The 20,047-nt window shown below is 35.3% G+C and overlaps 1 protein-coding gene across 9 annotated transcripts in view; it reads right to left on the bottom strand.

Annotated features, from left to right (window-relative positions):
• Window positions 1-20,047, bottom strand: part of CCSER2 (coiled-coil serine rich protein 2) — a 154,849-nt gene that overhangs the window by 16,854 nt on the left and 117,948 nt on the right. For all 9 annotated transcript variants that reach the window (XR_240518.5, XM_005226522.5, XM_003587997.6 and 6 more), the window contains one exon: window positions 12,920-13,009. Coding sequence is in view for 8 of the 9 variants with exons in the window: in XM_005226522.5 (XP_005226579.1) it covers window positions 12,920-13,009 (90 nt within the window). In the remaining variant the exon portion in view is untranslated. The remainder of the gene's footprint in view (window positions 1-12,919; window positions 13,010-20,047) is intronic.

Genomic DNA, 20,047 nt, shown 5'->3' with positions numbered 1-20,047 from the left:
CACAGCTAACACAAAATTTCAAAAGTTGCAGAAAAAACAGAAAAAATAAATTTCAAATCAATAAGCTAAAACTTCATACCTGAAGAAACTTGGGAAGGGGTAAAGATCAAAATAAACCAAAAGGAGGTAGAAAGAAGAATATAACAAAGAAGAGAAACTACTGAAACTGAACAAATAAAATTAAGAAAACAAGAAAGTCAATGAAATCAACACACCAAAGTCTGACAAAGAAAAACAGAGAAGACACAAATTAACAAAATCAGGTGAGATATCAATATAGGTCTCCCAGCCATTAAAAAGACAAGGGAATACTATGAACAACTTTTTAGTCATAAATTTGAGAAGAAATGGACTAACTCCTCAAAACCACCAACTATCAAAACTCATCTGAGATGAAAGACATCATTTGAATAGGTCTATAACTTTAAAAACTGCCAAAAAAGAAATTGTCAGGCCCAGATGGTTTCACTGACAAATGCTATCGAATATTTCAAAGAATTAACAACAATTCTACACAATCTCTTCCAGAAAGTAGAAGAAAGAATGCTTTCCCACTCATTTATGAGGACAGAATTACCTAATAACACAAAACCAGACAAAAATAGCATCAAAAAAAGAAAAAAATACAGACCATTATCCGTCATGAATATAGATGTAAACTATCTTTAACAAAAGACTAGTGTATATAATTAAGAAACAGTGTATATAAAAGAATTTTACACCATGACCAAGTAGGATTTAGGTTAACCAGACTGATCCACTATTCAAAAATCAATCAATGCAATCAACAGGCTAAACTGAAAAAATCACACGCTCATATTATACTAGTATAGCAAAAGCATTTAACAATCAGCACACATTTCACGATTAAACCTCTCAGCAAACTAGGAATAGAAGAAAATTTCCTCAGCCTTCCCACTATGATACACCTACAGCTAAAATTTACTTATTAGAGAAAGACTGAGTGCTCCCCCCTTAGATCAAGAATAAGGCAAGAATGCCCACTCTCACCATTCTTATTCAACACAGTATTGGAAGTTCTAGCCAATGCAAGAAAAGGAAATAAAGATATGTAGATCAAAAAGAAAGAAAGCATTCCTATTTGCAGATGGCATGATGGTCTACAAAGAAAATCCCAATCTAAAGAAAAACTCCCAGAAATAATAAGCGAGTTCAGTAAGTTCACAGGATACAAGATAAATACACAAAAATCAACTGTGCTTCTGAATACCAACAGTGACACATGAACACTGGAATTTAAAATATAATATCATCATCTATGATCACTCAGAAAATGAAATAATACATCTAAGAACATATACAGGAACTTGTATTCTGAAAACTAAAATGCTGATGAAAGAAATCAAAAGAAGTCTTAAACTAATGGAGAGATACATCTTAGTTATGGATTGGAAGACCCAACATACTAAAGATGCTACTTCTCCCCAAAATGATATTTAGTTATTAACACATTTCCTTCAAAATCCACGATTTGTTTTTTCAGATATAGACAATCGTACTCTAAAATTACATCAAAAGGTAACATTTTTAAAAAATAATAAAGTAGGATGAATCACTATATTCAATTTAAGACATTATATAGTGTGAGAGTGAAAGTCACTCAGTCATGTCTGACTCTTTGCAAGCCCATGGACTATATAAGTCCATGGAATTCTCCAGGCCAAAATACTGGAGTGAGTAGCCTTTCCCTTTTCCAAGGGATCTTCCCAACCCAGGGATCGAACCCAGGTCTCTCGCATTGTAGACAGATTCTTTACCAGCTGAGCCACCACGGAAGCCCATAGTGTGAGAGTTAGGCCATAAAGAAGGGTTAGTGTTGAAGAATTGATGCTTTTGAACTGTGGTGTTGAAGAAGACTCTTGAGAGTCCCTTAGAGAGTAAGGAGATCCAACCAGTCAATCCTAAAGGAAATCAGTCCTTCACTGGAAGGACTGAGGCTAAAGCTGAAACTCCAATACTTTGGCCATCTGATGTGAAGAACTGACTCACTGGAAAAGACGCTGATGCTGGGAAAGACTGAAGGCAGGAGGAGAAGGGATGACAGAGGACAAGATGGTTGGATGGCATCACTGATTCAATTGACGTGAGTCTGAGCAAGTTCTGGGATATGGTGAAGGACAGGGAAGCTTGATATGCTGTAGTCCTTGCAACGAGTCAGACACAACTGAGAGACTGAACAACAGCAAATATAGTTACAGCAATCAAGACAATATGGTATTGGTGAAGGAGTAAACACACAGATTAGTGGAACAGAGAACCCTGAAGCAGATCCACACAAGTACAGTCAACTGATTTTTGACAATGGCACAAAAGCAGTTCAACAAGGAGAGTCTTTAAACATATGGTGCAGAGCAACTAGATATTCACAGAAAAATAATGCACCTTGATCTAAATCTCATATTCTACCAAAAAAAAAGAGCTCAAATAGATCATAGATTTAAATATAAAATATTAAACTATCAATATTTTAATATTTTATAAGAAAAAAATTTCAGTGTCTTGGGCGTCAAGAAGAGTTTATACATAACACAAAGAGCACAATCTGTAAAAGAAAAACACATTAATAAATTGGACTTCATCAAAATTAAAATTTTATGCTCCATGAAAGACTGTCAATAGGATGAAAAAACAAGCTATTGAGGGTAAAAACTCACAAGCCACATACCTGAAAAAGAACTCATATCAAGAATATAAAAAGTATATATATTTAATAGTAGAAAAATCCAATCCAATTAGAAATCCAATTAAAAAAACTATATAAAAGATCTGAAGAAACATTTTAATGATGATGGGTAATAACCACACAAAAAGACAAACACTATTAGCCATTAGGAAAATATAAATTAAAATCACAATGAGATATCAACTACATACCTACTAGAATGGCTAAAATTAAAATAAAACCAACACTAAATGCTAATGAGGCTACAGAGAAACCAGATCACTCAATCAGTACTGATGAGAATCTAAAACAGCACAGATGCTCTGATAAACAGCCACTTTCTTTGAAAACTAAAATATACAGATACAATATTACCCAGAAATCACACTACTGGGTATTTATCCTAGAGAAATGAAAAATTTTACACCAACACAAATATTTGCTTTATCTGTAATAGCAAAAAACTGGGAACTACCAAAATGTCTATCAATAGATGAATGGTGAAACAAACTGGAACATCCCTACTATGGAATACTACTTGGCAATAAAGAGCAAATTACTGATAGACACAACTACTTGGATGGGTCCCCTGGATATTATGCTGGATGAAATAAGCCAGTCTCAAAAGCTCACACACTATATACCATTTATATAAAATTCTTGAAATGACAAGATTAGAGATATGGAAAACATTGTGGTTTTCAGGGGTTAGGAAAGGCAGGGAAGAAATGGCTATGACTATTAAAAGGCAGCACACAAGGGAGAACTTTGTAGTGGTGCAATAATTCCGTGCCTTAAATATGGTAGTCATTGTAGGAATCTACACAAGTGATAAAATGCAATAGTACATACTCTAAATGTCAATTTCCTGGTTTTGATACTCTACTATAGTTATATAAAATGTAACTACTGTGAGATACTGGGTGAAAGAAATAAGAGATCTATTTTTGCAACTTCCTATGAATTTTAAGAATTTAAAATAAAAAGTAAAAGCATAAATAGAGACGTAAAAGCAATGCACTGTAGAGTAACATAGAGGAAAATTATTTGAAATGCTAATTATATTAATAGGATCATATTTTCTTGGGGAGAGAAGGGAAATATGTTTAAGGACCTTCTCAACTCTATAAACTAATTTCCACAATAATAAGAAAGTTATATATTCCTTTCAGTAGTTAAAAACAACTGAAATAGCTATAAAATACGACTAACTAAATGAGACCAGGCAAGTTCAGATACAGCAGACATGTGAGCAACTCCAAGCCACAGCACTAAGAAACAGTATGTGCTGGCTCCCATGATTCCATGTCTACTGGAAGTGTTTCTAGAACTTGTAGGGAAGAGTTTAACTTAGAAACTTAGAGGATGTATGATTTAATAAGCAAAGGGAGGGAAACTTAATTTTGAGCAAAAAGACAGCATTACCAAAGAAAGAAAAAGTTCCCAGATGAATAGGTCTGTTCTGGCAGTGAATACACTGTACTCCTGAACTGAAAACTGCAGCATGAAGGCAGGTTTGAGGGTCAGAAGGTCTAGTCCCCATATCCGGAAGACATGTCCACCATCCTCTGGTTCAGAAACAAGGCCTATCATCATATTTACATCTTGCTGTCTGTCCATGAGTATCACAAGCCAAAATTCAGGCAACCTTTTATTTAGTATCCAAAGACCTTAGTGCTGGGATTGAAATACAGAAAAAACTAGTCAAAGTTCCCTGAATGAATGAATAAATGGATCTATGGTTTTTTCTACTTTGTTTTTTGGTCAATTCCTGTTACTTAGTTCAGGTTTAAAGCCAAACCCAGTGACCTCCATACAGAGCTGGCCCTGTCCAATATGGTTGTTAGCAACTACATGGGGCCAAGCAGACACGTTTCTGAATTGAAACGTGTTATAAATGTAAAATACACACAAGATGTCACAGACTTAGTACAAAAACAAAAATCGGAATGCAATCTATCTCAATCTCTTTATTTTGATTACATGTTCAAATGGTACTACTGGGTTAAACAGAATATTTTATTAAAATTAATTTTGCATGTTTCTCCTTTAATTTGGATACTAAAGCATTTATATATATAGTTCACATTATATTTATATTGGAGCACTAATTAGAGAGTAGGAAAGCATATAATTCTTTCTTAGTTGGTGCTTTCTTAGTTAAGCTCTGACCAGGAAAGAGCCTTTTGCTCATCTGAGTCTACCTTAAATCTTCTGATGACTTTTAAGATGAAATGGTTGGCATGAGATGCTTTCTGCTAGAGAAATCACAGTAGACATGTATAAAAACAAAAAGCAGTAGGGATGCATATGGATATATTACATCCAAGGGAAAAAATAAAGTACTTGTAGGAAAACAAAGGATATCTGACATAGAGCTTAACCATATGCGTAACACTCAAGGTACACTTTAAACTGGTGGGACAACACACACACACACAGACACAAACACGAACAAAGGAATGTGGAAACATAAAAAACAAAGAGTATCTGGACTCAGGGTTTGCGAGAAAATTTCATTTCTCTCAAGATAAAGCCTAAAGAGACCAAGTAAAAACATTCTTCCATGAACTCTAACCCTGTGGAACAAGATATGGAACTGTGGGCCAAATCCTTCAGAACACCTGCCACGCTTTCCTCAGCAGCTGCTTTTTCCTGAAGCAGAGATGAGCACAGATGAGAGTCACCATGAGCTTAGAGGATGGCAGACTTTTAATTTTAACACTGAAGAGAAAACTTTTTCTGATTCATGAAGATTAGTTTGCTTGTGTCTCCCTCTTCTGGGAGAGCTTAGGAAGTCTCCTGGAATGGTCTTCCTTGCTTCAGAAGGGGTGTGGGCACTTAGCACTGAAGCACTGAGCTTTCTTGTGGATGAAACTGTCTTCCATACACTCATGCATGCACCCCCACACACACACACAACCTGACCCATTTTGAATCTATACCTGTATCTTAATTTCTCTGGCACCTTTCAAGTTCCAATCCTACATATTCAAATTCCTCTACCCTTCTGTCCTGCAGAATCCAAGTTGAAGTGATTAAAAAATATATGGAACCTTTTGCAGTCTTCCTTCCCTAATAAAATTTTTTCTCTCAGTTCTCCCATTTTCTTAACTGACATGCCATCTACCCTGTCATCCACATTTGATAACTTAGTCATCTTCTTTTCATTCTTCACACCTTTTTCATCTAATCACCTATCAAGACAACAGATTCTGCTTCAGTGATCTTCTCTCCATTCCATGAGAGATCAAAAATCGTAAGTTAGCCCTCATCTCCTCATGCCTGGGCTGTTATAATAATCGTCTAATAAGTTTTCCTTACCTTCATTACATTCTCACTGGGACTGGTTCAGTCCTTCTGAGCCCTGCACTAAGACACTAAGCACACAGGAGGGAATGAGACACAGCCCCTGCCTCAAGATGTTCAGTTCCTCCTCTCATATTACTCTTCCTATAGCAAAATATAGGAAGTTTGGTCCCTGCTAGAAACTTCCGGTTACAGAATTAAGTTGAATGTTCTCAGTCTAACATCTTAAGTCTCTCCGTAATTCCATCCAAGTGTAATTCTCCAAACTTCTCTCTCCCTCATAATATTCTAAATGTAATCATTACTACTACCATCACCAATAACTACACTAAAACATGGCAAAGTACAGTAACTGATTTTTAAAAACAGAGAGGTAACAATCCACAAGTTACAGTTTTAACAATAAATTTCATCTGCTTGGTAAACTTTTATTTAATCCATGCCCAGGTAATGCGTCTGAGAAAGATAACAAGCAGCCTGTGGTGCTCAATGATCTCATAAACAATCTCACCGAGTACCAGTTATTCCAGGCCCATGGTAACATGAAACAAAATACGGTCACTTCATAATCGTGCCTAAGTACAGATAAAAGCAAGGTTATACTGTGTCCTACAGGAAATACTCCAGACTTTTCTACCTTCTGTTATTTAATCTCAGCAAACTCCTGCTTCCTTAGATCAAACCATCCAAGAAAAGCTGAAATATTGTTAAAGAGTCTTTCTGGCACATGCTTGAGATCATTCTTCATGAAGTGTGTTCTTCCTGGCCACAAGAAGTAATCCACCCACCCTGTTTCACAGGCATATAACAGGTGGGCTTTGGCTGAAGGTCACTGGCGCTTTACTGCTCTAAATCATCAGGGTAGCTACATTTGTTGAGAAATTTTAGGACTAGGTATTATTTTCTGCTATGTCAGGAATGTCAACGTCATTTTCCAAAAGAAGCTTCCAAGCATAATACTAAAGAGACCTTCTCTAGGAAAAAAATTTTAGTTACGTATGACATTTTTTTAAAAAAGGAATTTTCTAAAACATCTGGAAAAGTGTTTTTATAATTACCTAAGAAAAAGAAAAGCTAGAATTTTCAACAAATGAAGCCCTAATAAATTAGCACTCTGCTAACACAAACTAAAAGAGGAGCAGCTTCTATCATCTCTCTTATTATCTCTTATGTAAGCTGATTAATTTCTTCTAAAAGACAGATTTAATCATGCTGCTTCTTAGAAAGTTAGCAAGAGCATGCATTTCTCACTACCTCACATTAATTCTTAAAAAAAAAAAAGGAAAAAAAAAACACCTTTGTTTATTTGGCTGTATAAGTTGTGGTCTTAGCTGTGGCACATGGGATCTTTCATTGCAGCACACAGACTTTTTAACTGTATCACTCAGCCGGCCTCTAGAGCACACAGGCTTAGCTGCTCCTCGGCATGTGGGATCTTAGTTCCCCTATCAGGGATTAACCCCCGTCCTCTGCATGGCAAGGTGGATTTTTAACCACTGGACCACCCAGGAAGTTCCTAACATGAAATTCTAAGAATAAAATCCATGTCCTGCCCTCACTGTATGAAATATTTCCCAGCAATGGAAAACACTGGTGCTGCCCTTTGTTTTCTACCTGCTGTGACACAAACTTTTCTTCTTTCAGCGGATATTTCTAAACAAAGTTACTATTTTAGTTCTGGAATTTGGTATTAGAGAACATGAATTTAAATATCCTTAAATTTATGATCAGATAAGCCACTCAACTGCTATAATATATAAATTTCATTTGTCCCTAGCCTTGAGTGTAAAGGCATATATAATAGAATTCTTGGTGTACTGTCATGCACAAATACATGCCAGAATGCTGTCTTGGTACAAAGATGGTTCCTATCAACATTTAGCTCACTGAAACATAGGTCATATTTCATGTTCAATGTCTAGTACTGACTAAACATTACTGCATGACTACATAATAAATACCACGTTTATACACCAAAGTATGTATGTGTATATACACATAATGCAATATATTTTTTTCACTTAAAATACTTTTTCCAGTGGCATATTTTAAATATAAACAATAGTGAATATAAATAAAGAATTTGGCAAAGAAATAAATCCCTTAATTCCCTTTGGAAATATATACTAACACTAATGGAACATCTCTCCAACAGTAGAAAATGGCACATCTATATTTAAAATCAGGATATAACCTTACATAAAAATAAACATAATGCTGCCCACTTCCAAATCAAAAAGGCATTTAAGAAAAAGGACTTAGGAAAACTAAGTCCTTAGGAAAACTAAGTACTCAAGACAAATCTTTCAGCTACATTAATCCTCACATTTAACATTTTACCTTATATCCTGGGCAAGACAAAAAAAGGATGGGAGTTCTTTACTAGCACATACATCATGACTGTAAGAGCTAGGTAAATTCTGTCTCCTTTTGGAATTATGAACAATTGATAAGGTTTTTTTGTGGTATGTGTGTTATAAACTTTCGTATTGTCTATTTTATAAACAGCTAAAGTAGGAACTTAGTTGACAATGACATTTTAAAATATATGAATGATCCAATAAATCTGAGGCATAAGCACAAAGGACTGTAGATGATGTTGACCATATTCCAATATTAAATTTATATAAATTTTATTCATATCTATTAAATATGCTATAAGGTGGATTAATTCAGTAGTAGAAACGAAGTCCAACAGACCATTTAAAATTTATAGTAGAAGCATCTTTTTTCATTCCTTTGCTACATGTAATTGTTCAGTCGCTCTACTGCTGCTGCTGCTAAGTCACTTCAGTCATGTCCGACTCTGTGTGACCCCAGAGACGGCAGCCCAACAGGCTCCCCTGTCCCTGGGATTCTCCAGGCAAGAAAACTGGAGTGGGTTGCCATTTCCTTCTCCAAAGCATGAAAGTGAAAAGTGAAAGTGAAGTCGCTCAGTCGTGTCCGACTCTTGGCGACCCCATGGACTGCAGCCCACCAGCCTCCTCCATCCATGGGATTTTCCAGGCAAGAGTACTGGAGTCGAGTGCCATAGCCTTCTCCGGTTCAGTTGCTCAGTCGTGTCCAAATCTTTGCAACCCCTTGGGCTGCATGCAGCATGCCTGGCTTCCCTATCTTTCACCATCTGGTGGAACCTGCTCAAAACCATGTCCATTGATTCAGTGATGCCATCCAACCTTCTTGTCCTCTGTCATTTCCTTCTCCTCCTGCCTTCAATCCTTCCCAGCATCAGGGTATTTTTCAATTAGTCAGCTCTTCGCCTCAGGTAGCCAAAATTCTGGAGTTTTAGCTTCAGCGTCAGTCCTTCCAATGAATATTCATGGTTGACTTCCTGTAGGATGGACTGGTTTGATCTCCTTGCAGTCCAAGGGACCCTCAAGAGTCTTCTTCAACACCACAGTTCAAAAGCATCAATTCTTCAGCACTCAGCCTTCATTATGGTCCAACTCTCACATCCATACATGACTACTGGAAAAACCATAGCTTTGACTAGACAGACCTTTAATGGCAAAGTAATATCTCTGCTTTTTAATACGCTGTCTGGGTTGGTCATAACTTTTTTTCCAAGGAGCAAGCATCCTTTAATTTCATGGCTGTGGTCACCATCTGCAGTGATTTTGGAGCCCCCAGAAACAATGTCTGTCACTGTTTCCATTGTTTCCCCATCTATTTGCCATGAAGTGATGTGACCAGACGCCATGATCTCAGTTTTTTAAATGTTAAGCCTTAAGCCAGCTTTCACTCTCCTCTTTTACCTTCATCAAGAGGCCTTTTAGTTCCTCTTCGTTTTCTGCCATAAGGGTGGTGTTATCTGCATATCTGAGGTTATTGATATTTCTCCCAGAAGTCTTGATTCCAGCTTGTGCTTCATCCAACCCAGCATTTCACATGATATACTCTGCATATTAAGTTGAATAAGCAGGGTGACAATACACAGCCTTGACGTACTCCTTTTCCAATTCTGAACCAGTCTGTTGTTTCATGTCCAGTTCTAACTATTGATTCTTGACCTGCATACAGATTTCTTAGGAGGCAGGTAAGGTGATCCAGTATTCCCATGTCATGAAGAATTTTCCACGGTTTGTTGTGATCCACACAGTCAAAGGCATGAGCGTAATCAACGAAGCGGTAGCTATCTTTCTGTAATTTTCTTGCTTTTTCTATGACCCAACGGATTTTGGCAATTTGATCTCTGATTCCTCTGCCTTTTCTAAATCCAGCTTGTACATCTGTAAGTTCTTGGTTCACATACTGTTTAAGCCTAGCTTTTTTTTTTAGTAAGAATTTTTTAAATATGAGAGAAAACTAGTATCAGGTCAAACTGTGCATGATCTAAGTTTCAACTGATAGGTACCTTTACCACTGATACTGATAAAACACTACACTCAATTTTCAGGGTAATCCAGATTGGGTCATTATATGAATCCTTTGGGTCCATCTTGTAATCCCTTCTTTGAGATTAAAGGGCAAAATATTAAGTTCTGATGTGTGAGTCTAGAAATGTATTCTGGTATTGTGGCTTCTATAGTTAAGATGTTTGAACAAATACTTTATAAAAGTATGTATCATGAAAATTTAGAATTTACTTAATGTGCAAACTAACTTAGAATCTTCAAATACTGCTGCTACATGCTTTTAAAATGATACTGTAGGACTTCCCTGTTGGTCCAGTGTTATCTGCCTGCCGACGCAGGTGACATGGGTTCAATCCCTAGTGTGGGAAGATTTCACATGCCTCAGGGCAACTAAGCCCACGGGCCACAGCTGCCGAGCCCAGGCTCCAGAACCCATGTTCCGCAACAAGAGAAGCTGTGACAGTGAGAAGGCTACATACTGTGACTAGAGAGTAGCCCTCACTCACTCACAACTAAAGAAAGCTTGCTTGCAGCAACAAAGGCCCAGTGCAGTCATAACAAACAGAGCAGCATTTAAACAGTGACACTGAAATACATTAAAAACTTACAATCCAGTCCAAGAAATGTCCTTATAAATGCTATCTAAGAACATGCTCACACATGGATAGTAATATTTAAAAGTAAGTTTCATTAAGTTTTTATGTCTAAAGTGAATCCTTCTTTCTCACATAATCACCACTTTCCTGCATATTCCTCGTCTTCCAAGTGTTTTGTGTGAATGATTAGGTCTCGCCACATTATCCATTTCACCATTTTATCTGAGTATTCCATCCCTCAGATGAGAACATTTGGTCGGAAACTGACTTATCCACTCTTCTGAAGGTACCATCTTCTCCTACAACTCATTCTTACCTCTTTCTCTCTTTTTTCCCACTACCTAAATATGAACTCCCTTTTTTTTAACTGTCTTCCATTTCTTACAAAAATTGCCTTCACTGACTTCCCTGTTACTTATTGCTCCAGGCAACCCACTCCAGTATTCTTGCCTGGAGAATCCCCACGGACAGAGGAGCCTAGAAGGCTGAAGTCCATGGTGTCACAACGAGTCGGACACAACTGAGCAACGATGCACAGCACAGTTTTCCCATATACATCTACGTCTACTTCATCATTAACTCTAGAGATGTTCTGTCCAATATCTACTAGCCATTTGTGGCTATTTATATTTAAATTAATTACAACTAAATAGTTCTTAAAATTCTCTTCTGCATCACACTGGCCACATTTTCAAGTATTCAACAGTCACATTCAGCTAGTGGCAACTGCATTAGACAGCAAGGAAATTCTATGGAAGGGTGCTAATGTAGAAGAGCCTCTCATTCTCAATTCTAGAACTCATCTCTATCTACTGATCTTGTGCTTTCTATGGTTCAACCACCACATTTACTCTTTTCACTAAGTTCGATTCTTTTATCTAGACTTTCCCAATCCTTTGAACCTTACAGCACTTCCTACACTTTAATTGTATCACCTTGCCAATTCCTTTAATAAGCACTTTAATGGAAGAATGGAAGATGGAAGAATCTTTCTTTGTCTGTGTGTCTTCTTCCCCAATTCCACACTTCAAGAGGCGAATAACTGAGATAGGATTATTAGCATCATACTTTATACAGAGCACACAAAAAATAACTACTTATTAAATGAAAAGAAGTAAGTATTTTATAAACTTTAAAGGCCTATAACTAAGCTTAAAAAAATCAGACTGTTGATTAATTAACCATTATAATTCCCTGTTCATTTGTGTTACTAGGGTTCCACAGATCAAAATAAGGCAAAAGCAGGGTCAAGGCTGGCTTATCAGGCATTCTCTTACCAGGAAGTATTTATTAGTTGGCACCATACCATAGGATAACAATGACTGATAGCCATGACAGCTCTCTGGTTCAGGCATATCCTGAACTGACTTCAGAAAGTATATTTTAGCACATAATATGTTTTTAAATGTAATATCTTTGAAAAACAATGAAGAAGGACAGAATGCATGATTATTTTCTACCATTTAGAAGAAACTATTCCTTACTCTATGCCTAAAACATAACCTCTACTGTCTGTATCTTAATGCATTTATGCTTCCTAACAGCCTCAACATTTGGGTAATCGTAATAAGAGAATATATTTGAAAAATCTCAACAAATAAAAAGAATATGCTACATAATATATTTTCAGAGTCATATGCCATTGAAGAAGACTGTATTTTGGACTTCTTTTTCTTGTAGGCATGGGGAAACACCACTCTCATAAATACATGCAATGAGTGGGAGACTAGACACTCAAATAAAATGACCTACAGTATGCAGAATGGAAAAGCTATTAAAGCACATTCATTCATATAAGACACAGAATAGAAACTTTAGAAAGCACAGAAACAACTGGGAGACAAGAAAAATCCACTTACCTTAAAAAAAAATTTTGACAGTCATGGCAGATGCAAAATTATTAGAGTAAAAACAGTAGACCAAAACATCAAAATAGAAAATGACAGCAAAAGAGGAGAAGAGCATGTGTTACTTACAGGAATTCTTCTCCAGGGTGTTTGGGTATATTTATCAGCATATGTACATTTTTCCTCTTTAGATTTTTGATGGCAGTTACACCGAGTTGCCTAAACAAAAACACAAATTTTTACATTAAAATTTTGTATATGTTAGTGTAATTTTACATATACACTTATACATACAAACAAAGCAATTAGGGTCTCTCTTAGGAGGTTAAAATGGGGCTTCCCTGGTGGCTCAGAGGATAAAGCATCTGCCTGCAATGCAGGAGACCCAGGTTCAATCCCTAGGTTGGAAAGATCCCCAGGAGAAGGAAATGGCAACCCACTCCAGTATTCTTGCCTGGAGAATCCCATGGACAGAGGAGTCTGGCGGGCTACAGTCCACGGGGTCACAAAGAGTTGGACACGACTGATCGACTTCACTTTAGGAGGTTAAAATAAAAGAAAAACATGAAAATCTACTCAGTAGTCTCCCATCTTATCCACAGACTAGGTTTTAGGTTCACCCACCAAGGCAAAATTTTAAATAGTCAAAACTACCCTTGGCAATCTCATACCATGAAACACACTACCTATGGTTTTATGTATATAAATATACATGTATACAGATATAGAATATATACAGCAATATATAAGCATATAAAGAATATAACTGCAAAACTAAATATTTCCCTAAAATGGTACTACAATCACTGTACCCAGTCTCTTAAACTCATTTTTGATGGGACTCAGATATTAAATACTACAGGTCCTCCAGAAAAGTTGTTTCTTCACTCCTGCAATGCATTTAAAAGGATCTTTAAAGATGTGTTAACTTTATTGGACTGGAGTATTTTAAAGGACTTCTGTCCTTTAACAAAATCCATCTGACCATCTCAGTTCGTAAATAAATTCTCTTCTCCTAACTTCACTCAGAACATATTCATTCAGTCATTTACACAACACAAAGTAACATGCCCATTGTGTAAACTATGGTCTCTCAAATAAACATCAAACTTTTTTAAAAAATGAAAAGACTGATAATGAGAATTTCTCCTCAGTGTGAAGCTGCAATACAGCTGTATTATTTATCAAACAACCTCACTGGAGGTAAATATACTTTTTTATAGGAAAACCTCTATAACAAATTCTTGATTATTTCATCAAGCTAAAATGATGTTTCTACTTTTAAAATATTTACCAATATTCAAATTTTTTCTTAATTGCAATCAAATCATTACAATTTCCACAATCAAAATCTAGTCAAAACAAAAACCTCTGTAATACAGACATGTTTCCTATTCTTTGTAGTATGTACGTATTTTCCATTCCAAAACATGGGACAGTCATTGAAATGAAATTCAATATATAAGCAGGTCAACTTAGATCTCTTGGAATTCAGTAGGACTTAACTTTTAACATATATGGGAGGTATGAAAGCAGAAAAAAGATAAAACATTTATCTTAATGCAAGCACATTACTTATTTTATCTTGACTACTGCAATTCCAGAAACAATTTCCTTTCTGCAGCCTATGTGCTAACTAACATATGTAGGACAATAACTGGCAAGTATGTGAATTTTCTATAATTCGAAAAATGTAGCTTTTAGGGACATTTCAATAGACAGACAACAGCTACTCATATCATTCCCTCTCCATCTGCGTTCTTTACTGCTGACAGATTCTTTCAGATGTTCACCTTCTGTGTGGTCCCATATTTCAGGAAGTATGTATCCTCTCTTGACTCGATAGGCTTTGATTAGTCTGAACCAATGCGATTAATTCTACTCCTCAATGCTTAAGGGACAAAGAACCTAAATCTAGCCAATAAAACATGAGGCCCTTCTGGGTTCTTTCTAAGAAAGTGTTCTTAATTTTAAAAATGGATATGCTAAAGAAAAACAGGTGCTTTTCCTATTTGGGGGCCACAGCATGAGTATGTGACACAGAGTCACCGCAAACATCTTGTGACCATGGAAGGACAGGCAAGAGTCCAAGAGGACTTCAGAAAAGCCAGCGAGAACTTTACCATTACCCATATGACCAATCAGGAAACCATGAAAACAGATGGGCCGATACACTTTCTTGTTATTTAAGTTTATAAACATTCTTATTTTCAAGTCACTTTAGTCAGACTTTTACTTAAAACTTAAAACATCACTAAACAGGCACTGATTCACTAGATGGTGATTTGGAGCAAATTATCAAATAAGAGTTATTATTTATCATGTACCCATGGGCCAATTATAGCATTAAGGACTTTACATACATAGTTCATTTAATTTATAATACAACACTATACTGTCACGGGTCGGTATTATTTCACTATCCCCACACACAGAAGAGGTTAAAAAAATTAAGTAACTTCCCTAAGAGAGTATGGCTACTAAGTTTCAGAGCCAGGATTTGAACCTAGGTCTATGCAGCTTCAGTCTGGTCATGGGTTCTCAAATACTCAATTACACAGCTAGCCTACTTAAGCTGAATTCCACCTTCTATGTCTCCACAAAGAAAATTCTACACCAGTACTTTCATAGGATTATTCTGAGGACTCAAAGAACAAATATATCTAAATTAATTATTATTTAACTACAGTATACTGAGGTGAAAGTATACAGACATTCTAAGCATTTGGAATAAGGTTTAAATAGTCAAGCTTCTATACTTTTTGGCCTAATTTTTGAAGCACTGCAATCTGATTTTATATCTGCATATTTCTCACAAAATAAGAATTTAACACATTATATTGTCAATGTATTTTTTTAAGTTTACATATAAACAGAGGTTAGAGCTGAGTGTCTATTTCTGAAAAAAAAATAAAAAGTATAGCAAGCTAAAAATGAAAAAGGACTTTGAAATCACCTAGAAAAACCTCCACATTTTTGATAAAGAAAGCACTAGAGTGATAGAAACTCCCAATGTCATTCAGCTAATTAATACGCCAACGAAACATCTCTAATTCCTATTCCATGGCTCCTCTGATGACATTTTGCTGTTTTTAAGAAAACTAATTAAGGGATATAAAGAAAGAAAAAGACTATAAAAAGGGAAATTTTAATTTTGGTAATCTGAAAAATGCAATTGCATATCTCTGCTTTCAATAGTTTATATCCTTTGAAATTCTTGATTTGAACAAGAGACTTTCTAGACCATAACTAAAGATAGGTGATGGGCTCTTTTGAAATAAATAATGTCTAAATTTAATATATCAAATACAGAGAATTTCACATATTTATTAATATGTGAATAAAGAGTAATGTTTTTGCTTGTGTTTTTCTTTCTTTAGGATTCTCTTAGATATTTCTAAAACTTTTCTAAATTTTATTTGTAAGGTGAGATATTCTTCAGGATAACTGACCCAGTCTCTTTAATAAGGGAGTACAATGAAAAAAAAAAAAAAATTCTAAAGTAAAAGAGACTTAAGGGATATAACTTGATGCAATGTATAAACATACGAGATATTTTCAGAACTAGAGAAATCAGAATATGGACTGAATGTTAGAAAATATTTAAAAATTACTGTTAACTGGTTAAAGGTAATACTATAAATGAGAAAAGTATTTTTTTAAAGGGCATACTGAAGTTAAAATAATTAAAACTTCTCAGCATAAAAAGCTGTTATCTTTCATTATTAATCATGTATCAATATAAAGTGACTTTTTTATAATTATTTCAGTCTTAGATTTATTTTTTTAATTTTAATATTGAAACTCCCAACCTTTTATATTCAGTATTACTATGCCATTTTACTTTACCTAAATTTCCTTTATGTGAAGAAATGAATGGATTTTGCTTTAAATCCTCAACAAAGCTCTCTACATGAGATAATGCCATCTCCATTTTTATTATATTAATATTTATTACATTCGGTTGAATTTCTGTCACCTTAGTTTTGCTATTTTTAGATATCCTTGGTATTTCTCTATGTCCTCTTTTATCTTTTGCAAGATACATTATTCTAACCTACGAATAGTTACCTTAGAGCAGTCCACAAACATTTTATCTAAGTATATAATAAGAATAATTTTAGACACTTATTTGTAGATAAATAATTCAGTACTTCTTCAGTATACCCTTTATCTCTTTCCTGAAACCTATTTTATCTAAATATTTACAAAAATAGAAATTTAAATTTTTAGTTAAAAATAATTATTTCAAAAATGTTTTAATCTATAAATTAAACAAATTTAACATTCAAATGATATACAATGACATATGATTAATGAGCCTCAAGTTTTCTTCCGTTAGTAGTTGGGAAGATTATCCCATCGAGTCTCTCTAAAGATGGGTTTCCATTTCACCATTCATTCATTTTAATCTTTACTTCCTTATTCCTGAGTTATTTTAAGATTTCTCTCTCAAGTATTTGGGATGCATCATTAAATAATTTTACAAAGATAAATGTATAGCATATTTTTCAATACATTAAAGGTCAGAGAATGTACCTTTGTATATAAATAAAAATGTGTTTAGCTACAGAATATGAGGGTCATAATCTTTTTTTCTAAAGTCACTAGATACAATTTTTGTGCTCTATAATACATTTCTGTAAAATGTGATGCTTAATTTCCTAAAGCTACCTTTTCTTTTCCCTGAAAATTGGCTACATTGGTTGGGTTTGTCTTTAGTTGTTTTTAATTGAAGGATAATTGCTTTGCAGAATTTTGTTGTTTTCTGTCAAACCTCACCATAAATCAGCCATAGGTATACATATACCCCCTCCCTTTTGAACCTTCCTCCCATCTCCCGCCACATCTCACCCCTCTAGATTGATACTGATACAGAGCACCCCTTTGAGTTTCCTGAGCCATACAGCCATACAGCAAATTCCTATTGGCTATCTTATTTTACATACAGTAATTTAAGTTTCCATGTTACTCTTCCATACATCTCACCCCCTCCTCCCCTCTCCCCATGTCCATATCTATTCCCTATGTTTGTTTCTCCACTGCTGACCTGTGAATAAATTCTTCAGTACCATTTTTCTAGATTCTGTATATATGCATTAGAATATGATATTTATATCTTTCTTTCTGACTCACTTCACTCTGTATAATAGGTTCTAGCTTCATCCACCTCATCAAAGCTGACTCAAGTGCATTCCTTTTTATGGCTGAGTAATATTCCATTGTGTATATGTACCACCACTTCTTTATCCATTCATCTGTCGATGGACATCTAGGTTGCTTCCATGTTCTAGCTATTGTAGATAGTGCTGCAACGAGCAATGGAATACATGTGCCTTTTTCAATTTTGATTTCCTCAGAGTATATGCCTAGGAGTTAGATTGCTTGGTCATATGGTGGTTTTATTCCTACTTTTTTAAGGAATCTCCATATGGTCTTCCAAAGTGGCTGTATCGATTTACATTTCCACCAAGAGTACAAGAGCATTTCCTTTTCTCCACACCCTCTCCAGCATTTACTGTTTCTAGATTTTTTGATGATGGCCATTCTGACTGCTGTGAAGTAATACCTCATTGTAGTTTTGATTTGCAATTCTCTAATAATGAGTGGTGTTGAGCATCTTTTCAAGTGTTTGTTAGCCATCTGTATGTCTTCTTTGGAGAAATGTCTGTTTAGGTCTTTTTCCCACTTTTTGATTCGGTTGTTTGTTTTTCTGGTATTGAGTTGTGTGAGCTGCTTGTACATTTTGGAAATAAATCCTTTGTCAGTTGTCTCATTTGCTATTATTTTCTCCCATTCAGAGGGTTGTCCTTTCACCTTGCTTATAGTTTCCTTTGCTGTGCAAAAGCTTTTAAGTTTAATCAGGTCCCACTTGTTTACTTTTGTTTTTATTTCCATTACTCTAGGAGGTGGGTCATAGAGGATCTTGCTTTGATTTATGTCATTAGTGTTGTGCCTATACTTTCCTCTAAGAGTTTTATAGTTTCTGGTTTTACATTTAGGTTTTTAATCCATTTTGAATTTATCTTTGTGTATAGTGTTAGGAAGTGTTCTAATTTCATGCTTTTACATGTAGCTGTCCAGTTTTCCCAGCACCATTTATTAAAGAGGCTGTCTTTGCCCCATTGTATATTCTTGCCTACTTTGTCAAAAATAACATACCCATAGGTGCATGGGTTTATTTCTGGGCTTTCCATCTTGTTCCATTGGTCTATATTTCTGTTTTTGTGCCAGTACCATACTGTCTTGATGACTGTAGCTTTGTAGTATAATCTGAAGTCAGGAAGGGTGAGTCCTCCAGCTAAGGACTCAGACCCTGAGTCCTTTGGCTATTCAGGGTCTTTTGAATTTCCATATGAAGTATGAAATTTTTTGTTGTAGTTCTGTGAAAAATACCACTAGTGATTTGATAGAGATCGCACTGAATCTGTAGACTGCATTTGGTAGTATAGTCATTTTCACAATATTGATTCTTCCTACCCAGGAACATGGAATATCCCTCCATCTGTTTATGTTGTCTTTCATTTCTTTCATTAGTGTCTTATAATTTTCTGTGTACAGTTCCTTTGTCTCCTTAGGTAAGTTTATTCCCAGATATTTAATTCTTTTTGTTGCAATGGTGAATGAGATTGATTTCTTAATTTCTATTTTTGATTTTTCATTGTTAGTATATAGACATGCAAGTGATTTTTGTGTACTGATTTTGTATCCTGCAACTCTGCTAAATTCAGTGATTAGTGCCAGTAATTTTCTGATACTATCTTTAGGGTTTTCTATATACAGTATCACATTATCTGCAAACAGTGAGAGCTTTACTTCTTTTCCGATCCGGATTCCTTTCTTTTTCTTCTCTGGTTGCTGTAGGTAGGACCTCCAGAATTATGTTGAATAATAGTAGTTAAAGTGGACACCCTTGTCTTGTTCCTGATCTTAGGGGGAATGCTTTCAGTTTTTCATCATTGAGAATAATGTTTGCTGTAGGCTTATCATATGTGGCCTTTATTAAGTTCCTTCTATGCCCATTTTTTGAAGAGTTTTATTCATAAATGGGTGCTGAATTTTGTCAAAGGCTTTTCCTGCATCTACTGAGATTATCATATGGTTTTATCTTTCAATTTGTTAATATGGTGTATTGCACTGATTGATTTGCATATATTGAATCATTGCATTCCTGGAATAAACCCAACTTATTCATGATGTATGAGCTTTTTGATGTGTTGCTATAATCTGTTTGCTAAAATTTTGTTGAGGATTTTT

Source organism: Bos taurus, chromosome 28 (assembly GCF_002263795.3).
Source record: "Bos taurus isolate L1 Dominette 01449 registration number 42190680 breed Hereford chromosome 28, ARS-UCD2.0, whole genome shotgun sequence".
Lineage (NCBI taxonomy): Eukaryota > Metazoa > Chordata > Mammalia > Artiodactyla > Bovidae > Bos > Bos taurus.
The sequence above is the reverse complement of the archived record's forward strand: the minus strand, read 5'-3'. Positions and strand labels throughout refer to the sequence as shown.